The 11,660-nt window shown below is 43.5% G+C and overlaps 1 protein-coding gene across 1 annotated transcript in view; it reads left to right on the top strand.

The window, feature by feature from the left end:
- Nucleotides 1–11,660, top strand: part of LOC308303245 (protein sidekick-2-like) — a gene marked incomplete at its 3' end in the record, with an annotated part of 219,311 nt that overhangs the window by 106,013 nt on the left and 101,638 nt on the right. The window contains exons 15-17 of the mRNA XM_080747572.1: nt 313–453; nt 5,016–5,197; nt 8,850–8,965. Coding sequence (XP_080603698.1) covers nt 313–453; nt 5,016–5,197; nt 8,850–8,965 — 439 coding nt within the window. The remainder of the gene's footprint in view (nt 1–312; nt 454–5,015; nt 5,198–8,849; nt 8,966–11,660) is intronic.

The following is an 11,660-nucleotide window of genomic DNA, read 5'->3' as shown; positions in this document are numbered from 1 at the left end:
GTGGTGTGGACGCTACCATCCGCTTGAGTTGAAAACGGTATCTTTATCGTACCCGGCGGGATTGACGCTTTAGACCTACAATTAGGAAAAGACTAAGGTTGGTATTAGAATTAGGCATTTAGAAGGTAGATTTAGGGGTTGGAGTTATGTCAGATTTACTGCTGGCACTGTTCACTCATCTACAAGCTTGCGACGTGTCATGAGTTGTAGAATCTCTGTTTTCGACTTAAAAAAGACAATTTCAATAACACATCATACTAAAATGTTGTATCTTTGTGTGTGCGTGCATGCATGTGTGTGTTTGTTCCGCAGTGTGTCTCTGCCAGAGGAGCCCCCCAGCGCGCCCCCCCAGAACGTGATCGCCAGTGGTCGGACCAACCAGTCCATCATGATCCAGTGGCAGCCTCCTCCAGAGAGCCACCAGAACGGCGTGCTCAGAGGCTACAGTGTCCGGTAAGACAACCTGCACAGGGGGGCGCCCGCTGGCCTACTGGTCCAGGCACATACCACTTAGCCATTGCCACATAGGCATGGATGCCTGGCGGCGTCGCCGCTTCGATCCGGACGACCTTTACCGCGTGTCACTCCCCATCTCTCCCCCCATTTATTGTCCCATCAAAAACGGCATAAAAGCCCAAAAAATAACTTAAAAAAAAAAAAGACAACCTGCACAGCTGTTTCTGTGGATAGAATACTATGCTTAGCTGTTCATTGAATACCTTTTTTCACAAAAAAAAACTAAAAAAAAAAACTAAATGAAAACTAAGCTATGATGACTATGACTAAATCGTTAGGGCGCGGTCACACCGGAATAATATTCTATCTATGAGAGAGGATTCCACCAATGCATTTCCAATCCCTTTGAAATGCATTGGCGGAATCCACTCTCAATCTAAATCGGATCAATCCGAAAAGCAAATCATACCTAATTACGCGCACATTGACCGTGTTAAATTCAGTGCCAATCCCGGGTATAGGCCTACTCTGTCAAATAAAGAGTAATTAAACCTTGCCTATCCCGAGTATACTCGGTTCATATACTGTAAATACAGTAAACTTGTTTTGACTTACTGTAACGTCTGTCCACTGGTGATCGGTAATGGCGGCTGTTTGTTTACAAAAGACGTTGACGTGCAATGAAAGTGAAAATCCTCCATAGAAAACCATTGATCGTGCAATATAGCCTTAGAAAAAAGACATTTTGATCCCAAGGCTGGCATTTGTCACGGCAAGATGGCACTCCAATGTTGTCTGTCTGCTGGGCGCCGCCATCATGGTGGCTTTCTAAACTACATCTGGGTTGAGGCCGAAAAAAGGTGAAAGCTGCATTCCGCCTGTTTTGTTGACATCTGTTCCTCCTCTGGATTTATTGATTTACAGACAATTACCCCAAATAGATAGATAAATAGATTAGATTAAAAACAATGTCCAGGGGGTGTACTTAAATTCGCCTCCCACTACAGAAAAGGAACACAGGGTGACCAGACCTGTGTGCCACAATCTGCCACATGCCTCAGTAACTGTTGGTTCCCAAGGGTACTTACTTATTGTACTAAAAGTAGGCTTTAGTCAGCCAAGGCTGAAGTGAAGGGGAGGAGGAGGATGTTTGAATTGTTGACCGCCAGCAAACAGACACGTGTTTGCACCCAGCTGTTCCATGGATCTGTGAACAAACACAGTGAGTTGTGAGCTAGTTCCAGCAGACAGCTATAGATGAAGGAGCTCAAGTTTAAGATGCCTATTTGTCAGTGGTGATATACAAGTACTCACATTTTATTACTAGTGTCAATACCGCAATTAAATGTAGAAATACTCTGTTACAAGAAAGGTCTGGTATATTCATACATCAAAATATACTTAGTATAGTATCAAAAGTATCAAAAGTAAAAGTACTCATTACAGAGAATTTCCTCTCTCACACATATTAAAATATAAAAAAACAAGAGAAAAGAACAAATTAATCCTTTGTAAATAGCTGATCTACAAGCTCACAACGTGTCAAAGTATACAGCATATATGTATACTGTATGTGTAATCTACAAAGTACTTGTAACTGAAGTAACTCCAATATTGTAGTAGAGTGAAAATACAATATTTGCCTCTAAAGATATGGTGGAGTAGTAGAAGTAAAAGTATAGAAAATTGGAAAGGAAAGTAAAAGAATAATAACAATAAACTCTCAATTTTACTAAAGTACTTGAGTGAATGTTCTAGTTACTTTCCAGCAGTGAGTTTTAAAGCTGTTGTATTTGTCACATGCCAACCATACAGCCAGTAGCATGGCTGCAGGCAGTCACACTGCCAGCTTTATCCCCCAGAAGTGTGAAGTCAAAGGAACCAGGCTGCACATGAGGTGCAAGGAAGAGAAAAAGAGAAAAATTAAAATAAGTTTAAGAAATAAAAATGGGAAAGAATGTGGTGAGAACACGAATGCTTCAATAACACGTCTTTCCAAGACGACGTCTCATCATAAGCATACAGATTGTGTCGCTGTGTCGGGCAGAAACCTTGTATCCCTTGTATATTCCATATCTCAATTAAGGTTTTCTCTCCTCATAAATTAATGCACTACTTCATCATACAAGAGTGTTGCACAAGAGTAGGGAGAATAGCATAGCTACAAGCTTGTAGATCGGCTATTTCTGAGGTATTTCTATAATAAAAACCGTAACGGTTTCGGACATACAAGGTTTCCCCTCGACAGTGACAATTTGTTTGTTTACTGTGTATCTCTCTCAGGCAAGATGATCTTAATGATACCGTCTCTGTTTGCTGGAAACCTCATTATGTCCAAAACTGTACATTTTCAGGATTCAAATTCGAAGCATAAAAAGTAGCAGACCGACAAGCTTGCGGATCTGATACTTTTTATGCTTTTGTGTGACTCTGCAGTATGATCAAGTAGGATGTTGATATACAAGGAAAAAAAACACAAAAAGGTAGAATATGGAGATGGTGGAGTCGAAGCACCCTTTATTGCTATTCTTAAAGTGAGTATGTGAGATTAGAGACGAAAGATGACATATCTCCCCACAAAAAGATATCATTCTATCTGCATTTTACTCCACACGCAACATCCCTTTATTAACTGTCACTTTGCATATCCCTTCATCTTGGAACATCTTCTCTACACAATAAATGGTAATTTAAAAGCCTATCCACAACTTTCCCACGTCCCGTCGTGCATTGCGCAGAAGGTGTGCGGCAGTTTCCGGCGTTGCAGCCGAGAATGATCTACAAGCTCACAACGGTTGCATCTGCAATAGGACGTGAGCTTGTATCTCTGCTGTTCTCCGGAAGTGTCCCACAGATAATGCTACAGTAAATTCTCGCGGAAACAGGTGGATAGAGTTCCTCGAAGAACCACCCAAACTATTTAGTGAATGGTTCTTCATGTTACTCATACAGTACAGTATGTGTCTAGAGAATAGTTTTTGTATTTGTTCACTATGGAACCTTTCACCACGTAAATCCTAGCATGCCAACGTTGGGTTTGCTTTAATGGGTGAACACAGGTTTGGTGTAAAGCAGTGGTTTTCAACCAGTGGTCCCTAAGGGGGTTCCAGGTGGTCCCCAGCGAAATGATGGAGAGTAGGTTACCAAATGGACCCTTATAGATCTTTAACTCTTGAGTGTAATTTAACATATTGTTAAACATCTGCATTAGGCTACTTAATTTACAAGAAGCTTACACAATTAGAGAATGTAGAATATCTTTATTTTGATCAATGTTTGCCTGTTTTATCTCTCCTATGGTATCAATACATGATGTAATTGTGGACAAAATCCTATCCAACGATAACAAAACATTCAATCTTTTGGGTCTATTAGAGGCTAAATCTTATCAAATGGTGGTCCGTGGCTCAAATGCCCACTAAATAATGGACCGTGATATGAAAAAGGGTCGAAAACCACTGGTGTAGAGAGCAGGGGCGAAGGAGCGGACCAATACAGAGCCCCGAGACACCAGTTGATGAAGTACCGTATATAGAGTTAGAGTAGTTAAGGGAAATAATCGGTCTGAAAGGTTTTTTCTGGAACCCAAAGATGGTTCTTCTATCAGCTATGGCATCACTCTGAAGAATTAGTTTCTGTTCCAATTGGTACCTTTTCAGGTTTTTTTTCTGAGTGCGTTGCGTGCTATTTTTCGATTATTTATTACTCACACGTAAAACAAATAAGATTGAAACAAAGTTATTTTACTCATACATAGGCTAGCAGTGGCAGCCGGACTGACTGCAGAAATGCTGCAAACATGTCATTAGTTTGGTTTTCTGTTGGGCTTGTGATTCATTCATTAGGGGCCTAAATGAAATGGCATGCTTCCCTACAGACAGCAGTCAATGCTGTAGGAAGGCTGTTGGCTGGTGCGTTGTCTCCCCCTTGCTTTGAGGCAGGAGTACTGCAGGTCATTATCTGAAGTGCAGAATCTGCCAGTTCTGTAATATCTGTCTGTATTAACAACATTATATAACAATTGAATGCTTTAGCCCTTTAGCCTATATCATTTTTTATGTATTTTCCCCGATAACCTCTCTAAAAGTACTAATATCCAAATACAATATACAGAAAAAACCTTTGGCTATTTAATTATTATTTTTTTTTTTAAACAGCAACTCCGTGACAGCTGAAAGGTTAGAGGAGCCAGTTAGGGAAGAAGAAGGTCACAGGTTCGATTCCCACAACGTGTCACGCTTGTGAACTTGTAGATTTTCAGAGAGTGACACCCATGCAACCAAGCATAAAATGATTGTCTTAGTTCTACTGGATCTCTTCTCCACTATAGTCCCTCCCTAACTTTTTAGTCTAGTTTATATTTGTTGACGATATTGACAATGTATCTAGTCTTACTTTTAGTCTCCATAGCTTGTTTTTTATTTAGTTTTTATTTAGTTTTCACCAGTGAAAAAAACAACAAAAAAAATCTTTTTTTTCATCTTAGTTTTAGCGGACGATAAAAAACTAATTTGAGTATGAATGAAACGTGTCCATATCATTGACTCGGTATATCTCAGGTACCGTCTGACGGGGCTTCCGGTGGACTACCAGAGCAAGAACATCTCCAACCCGGACGTGACCAACCTGCTGCTGGAGGACCTGATCATCTGGACCAACTACGAGATCGAGGTGGCCGCGTACAACGGCGCCGGCCTGGGCGCCTTCAGCCACAAGGTCACCGAGTGGACCCTGCAGGGAGGTGAGTGAGGAGAGCAGAGCGCACGTCATCATCCATCAGAGAACCACGTATCTCCGTTGTTATAGGGTTGGGATCCTGGGGATCCGACACTCTCTCTCTAGGTGGTCCTCAGACGAGCCCTCCATCGTCGCTTCCACTCATCCTGGTTCTCCATACCTCCTGCCAGCTCGTTGGTGCTTTGCGCTCCTGCGTCTTTCTTGAGTACATCCACATATGTTAGTGTGGGGAGTCCTCGTGACCGCTGCCCATGTGTTGGTTCCCACAGCACCAGTTTGCTGGCTGGCAGCTCCTGATGCCTTTGACAGTGTCCTGCAAGTCTCATTCTCCTGGCTGCAATTTTCTCGCTCACCCTTGGTATTCCCTTGTACAGGATCTTGTTGGTAATATGTGCACTATTGCTAATGTTAAGTATTGCACATGTACAAATGAAACCAAATCCATTTGGTTCCATTTGTACACTCTCAGAGTTACACACCTGTAAGGGTCCATTTGGAACCGGCTCAAGTGACCCTGCAGAAGTTCCCTGCACTCCACTTTGAGAAACACTACTCAAGTATTTTAGATGCCCTATACTTTACTTTGTATATACTATACTATACTTTGTTGTATTGGAAGTAGTGACAATAGCCGATCTGTAAGATCACAACGCGTCACGGTGCAATGCCTTGTGAGCTTGTAGGTCAGAGAGAGAGAGAAACCAGACAGGAATTTGGGAACCGTTTCCGGAAGAGTTTCTTTGTCAGAGCTGGTACTAGGCCTATGCAGACTTACTATCTGCTAAACGATTGCCATTCCGGTGGTTCTAAAAAATATATAGGCTACATTTCAAGGACCACCTTAAAGGTCAACTTTATTTTGTTACAACAAGGGTTCATATTTTAGATTGTAATTAGAGAAAAGATGAGTGTTTTCATTTACTGCTTTCTATTGTTTTAGCGATTTTAGTATTTTGACTTCAGTGGGTGGGGGCATGCGTACAAGTGGCTAAATATTATGTCTTTTTAGACACAATAACCTGGCAATGTCTTTGTTACTATTTACACCAGCCCCCATAAGTCACATCTGCCCATGAAATATTGCGGTGCATCTTGGGAATGGGCTTATTGCGTCTAAAAAGACATAATTAGTCCGTGGGAAGGTATCCCTGCATTAAAATCACTAAAATGATAGAAAGAAGTAAAGGAACACATTTTAACACTCATCTTTTCTTTTCTCTAATGACTATCTAAAATACATGAACCCTTCTTGTAAAAAAAAACAAAGTTGTCCTTTAACTCTGAGAGATGACAAGTGGAACCAAATAGACCCATACTGTTTTGTTAGAGATATGAAATCTAAAACTTTACTGCTGAAGTTTTGGTTTAATAGAGATAGAGTCAGACACAGACAGAGAGAGCGTGAAAGACGATAAGAATTTGGAACATTAGGGAGCATCCGTCTTAGTTCCAGTCTGATTCATTTGCCAGGTTGCCAGGGCAGCCCGCGCTGCTTTATCACAGTTGTTTAAAATGTGCCATGATGAATGCCCTCAGATTCAAAGCGTGGCCCCCCCACTCAGCACTCTAACTCCAGTTCCTGTCCAACTGCAAAAAGAACTGGAGACCTTTTGTGCCCCGCCGCCGGAACGCTAGACCCAAGTCCATTTGCTCAAGTACTGTACTGTACTTGAGTACGATATTGAGGTGCTTTTACTTTACTCGAGTCGATGAGTCCACTTAGCAATACTTCATATTCCTCTTCACTTGTATCTTTAGTTGCTAGCTACTTATTTATAATTATTCCAAAACATTAACCAATTAAGCCCTCTTTTATAGTTTGTCTACAGTATTTGAAAATAGCAGATTGACAAGCCCCTAGATACTAGTGCTTTTATACTCTTACTAAAGTAAAACATTCTCAATACAGGGACTTTTAGACTTCTGGCAGAGCATATTTCTGCAATTTCCACATTCGGGTGACACCGAAAGTCCCTTTCGGCAAGGACAAAAACAGATCCTCTCGGGCTATCGATCGCCGCCCGTTTCTCTCCCTGCCACATGGAGAGCAGAGATGGCACCCTGACTGTGCATATATTCCTCCCGGGGTGGCATCACGTCGCGGCCGCGCGGCATCGATCCTCCGCTGCGGTGTCCATTACTGCTCCGTGCAACACGAGGAGCTGGTTCAGCTCGCCTGCATGCATGCATGGCTGCCGTACTGGGCTGTAATAATAATATTGTGCGTGGGAAGGTATCCCTGCAACCTCCCCGTGGATGCTCAAGTTCATTTCTATTGATTCGGCTCTGGGAGGACCAACATAAAAACAAACGTGGCACTTTCCAACGCATTCTCCCCTCGCAAGCCGGCCGCCATGGGGCAAGATAAGACCAAACAGGCCTCTCCCATCACATCAAATGTTTGCCAAACGGCAAACATTTGATGTGATTGGAGAGCCCTGTCATGTCATTTTATTACGTACCGATAACTCACCCCACACTGGAATGCTTGGAACTGTCGTTCTCAAATACAAGGCATAGCTGTATACTGTAGAGGATGCCCGCCGAACGTTGCCATGTCTGTTTCAGCTCGTACCAGCGCTGTTCAGAGTTAACAGATAGGGATCGAATCATGAACCGTCACGTCCCCAGTCAGCATGCGACGTCGCAGGTACCCCGGAGACGTCAACTATAGCGTCAAATCCGTCCCCAGCCGTCCAAACTCGCAGGCAGGACAGTGCGTCGCAAAAGAACCAATGCCCCGATTTATACTTTGTTGCACGCGGGTGTCACGCAACCGAACAGCAGATCGACAAGCTCTCGCTCGTCTATCCGCTGTTGGTTACCAACAAACAGCGGATAGACGACGCGTCACGCGAGTATAAATCAGACATAACCCGTGACGAGCAAATTGTCTTCGGCCGCGGGGAACACGTTTCCATCAGGAAGAGACAGAGTGAAGGCAGACGCTGGTCCGACCCCGACAACCCCGAGATCAATACCGTCATCACAATAGACACAGCTGGGCCCATCCTAGTGACGGCTTCCTCTGACTGAAAGGTGTTCTGTCATGCTGTCTCCTTCCTGTCTGCCTTCCTTTGTTTCTTTGTTTCTTTGTTTCTTTCTTTCTTTCTCTTTCTTTCTTTCTTTCTTTCTTTCTTTCTTTCTTTCTTTCTCTCTTTCTTTCTTTCTTTCTTTCTTTCTTTCTTCCCATCATTCTGTCTCGCTCCACTTCTCTGCCTTTCTCACTTTACTCTCCACCTCAGCCCCATAAGAACTTCACTCTCCCCTGTACCTCTTCTTTGCCACCTCTCTCAGTTAATGCCAGCGACCCAAGATCCCAAGATAATGACTGCAGACATACAGTACACAATCTTTGCCACTGGTTCTCATATTTTGTTTCTTGGGTTATTATTTTTTCCTGTGACCACAGATGTTAGGAATGTCACTTAGAGGTTCATTGTTTACCTGGTATCCTATAGTTTCAATGTAAATATTATTATCTAGATAGTATATGTTTTTAGACAGATGCTACTGTAGGTTAATGGTGTGCCAGGGATCCTAGTGTCTTGAGGCACTACACTGTTCTCTCTGCATTCTTTGTATGTGATTATTTTGAGTCTCTCTGTCTACTAAATATGTAAACGTAACCCGCCCCCTCTCCTTCCTCTCCCCAGTGCCAACGATCGCCCCCGGCAACGTGCAGGCGGAGGCGGTCAACTCCACCACCATCCGGTTCACCTGGACCGCCCCCAACCCCCAGTTCATCAACGGCATCAACCAGGGATACAAGGTGAGCTCTTCATCAGCATGAAGGTGAAGGTGATGATAACATCATCATCATTATCATCACCATCACCATCATAACCATCACCTTTATCATCATCGTCATCATCATCGTCATTTTCTCCAGTTCACTCCCGACAGAACTGTTGCAATTAACCACTTTAGCCTATGCCAGTGTTTCTCAAACTTTTAAATGTCAAGGTCTCCCCTTAACTCTGACAGTGTACAAATGGAACCAAATGGACGGGTCCATTTGGTTCCATTTGTACACTGTCAGAGTTACAGACTTGTAACTCTGCTTGTAACTCTACAGACTTGTATGGGTCCATTCAGACCCCCCTAAAGGAGTCCCTGGAATCCACTTTGAGAACCACTGGCCTATGCGATAGTATTGTATGAAAATGAATACTATACAGTATATTGTATACAATACTTATATTGTCTTTTGTATTTATTCAAGCTCACGACGTGTTGCATCACAACACATTGTATCATAACAAGCTCGTGGATTGGCTATATTCTCATTTTTCGAACACCCCAAGGGGATGTTTTTCCTCTTTATGTTTTGGGAATTCTTTCATGTTGAAAGCTGAAAGCGGTCAACAGTCTGCTCACACATCTCTCCCTCTCCAGTACTGGAGGTGAAGTCACAGGTGGTGTGTTGTTGGTTTGTTTGTTTGAAAGCTCTTCACTACCACTCCTTTATTCTCTCTCACCACAGCTACTATATATAAATATGTATATTCTCTTTCCCCCCTCCTCGGTGGAACGTGGCCGAGGCCGTGCAGTGATGAATGTCTTCATTATTTTGTCATGGACGTTTGAATGTCGCCGGCTCTCTCTCTCTCTCTTTCTCTCTGGCGTGCACTTCATTGAAATGAACACAGTGGTCCACGGGGGGATCTTAAGAGACCCCCGGGCCGTAATGGAATTCCGTTCTCCTTCTCGGTGGAAGCATGTTTAGAATGAGTGATGCCGCCGTTGTTTTGTTTTGTTTGTTTGTTTTGGGGAGGGAGGGAGTTCGGATGTCGATTTGGGACTTTTATTCCCCGCTACCTCGCAGGTGTGTGTGTGTGTGTGTGTGTGTGTGTGTGTGTGTGTGTGTGTGTGTGTGTGTGTGTGTGTGTGTGTGTGTGTGTGTGTGTGCACGTGCGCCAGTTTGTGTATGAAATGGCTCTCTGCACGCCTCAGAGGGTGAGTTATACTTAGTGCTGTGCCGTTTGCGATTCACCGAAATTAGCCGATCTACGAGCTCACGGTGCATCGCGGCGTGGACACGTCGTCAGCTTGTAGATCTGCTGTTTTTCCGTGCGGCGACCATGTATAAATCTCAGGGTACTAACTCTCCGCTGGCAGCCAGGGTCACCTACTGTATACTGGTTGTGAATGTTAAATAAGGGCCAGTTCCCCAGTGAGAGACCACTGGAGCGGAGAGATGGGGGCGGGGGGTGGTAGGGCAGACAGGGAACTATGAAGGAGAGAGAGAGAGAGAGAGAGAGAGAGAGAGAGAGAGAGAGAGAGAAAGAGAGAGAAGGGGGGTTATGGGGAGAGGAAACTGAAGTAGGCATCCATGCATGCATCCATTCCTCCACCCGTCCGTCCGTTGTCCGTCCGTCCGTCCGTCCGTCCATCTAAGGCAGCAGTTCTACAACGTTTTCATGTGAAGGACCCACAATTAATTGGCACTTATTAGCCTGTGGACCCCCCATTTGAAAAGATATGCCAGGGACCCCCATAACAGAAGATTTTCACATCTCTAGCAGTGATTCCCAACCATTTTAATTTCAATTCTCTGAGACCCCAATCTATTTCGTAAAGTCAATGTTAATTTAACCCTGAGAGTGTACAGAATGGTTCCATTTGTACACTCTCTGAGTTACAGATCCATCAGGGTCCATTTGGTTCCTAACTATCATTTAGCTGGGGACCCCCTGGAACTCCCTCAAGGACCCCTGGGGGTCCACTTTGAGAACCAATTATCTAAGGGTCCCACCTGAAAATCTTAAAAGCTTCCACGGGCCACATTTCAGCGGTCAGTTGGGTTTATCTTAATGATCAATCAATCGATTCCAAGGCGGTCCTTTCATAAAGCTAAGACTAGGTATGGTATATTGACAATTTGGTCAACAAATAAAAACTATAGACTAAAATGTCAGGGAATGACTAGTGGAGAAGAGATCCGGTACAACTAAAAGACAAGTCATGTTATGTTCGGTTATGCAAAGACAGACGGTGTTGCGCTCTGAAAACAGCAGATATAAAAGCTGTTAAAATGAACACTGATCCAGACCATGTCTAGGCCCCAGAATCTGCTTTGCCTTAACCATCCCTTTAGGGTTGGATTTGAAAGAATCCTAGGATTCGTGTTATTCTCATGGTCTGCAGGCAGGTAACCCATTCCATGCCACAGTTGCTGCGTGCTTGAATGTACAAATACATTGTTCCTAACGTTTCCCTGGCATGTAGGAGTCACGATCCGTCTGTCTTTCAATGGTATATGAGCAGTGACGGCTCCAGAAAATTATGACTGGGGGGGCTATGGGGGAGCCGACTTTTTTAGAGCAGGGGCGAATGAATTTTGGCAACAAATAATAATGAATAACACTAATACAACAAACGAGATTCAATGATCCTAATTTAAGGGGCCACATAAAGAAAATACACGTTACAAATTGTTTATTGTTAATAATAGGGTTGTCAGT

Source organism: Nannobrachium achirus (genome assembly GCF_963921795.1).
Source record: "Nannobrachium achirus genome assembly, chromosome: 18".
Lineage (NCBI taxonomy): Eukaryota > Metazoa > Chordata > Actinopteri > Myctophiformes > Myctophidae > Nannobrachium > Nannobrachium achirus.
The sequence above is the reverse complement of the archived record's forward strand: the minus strand, read 5'-3'. Positions and strand labels throughout refer to the sequence as shown.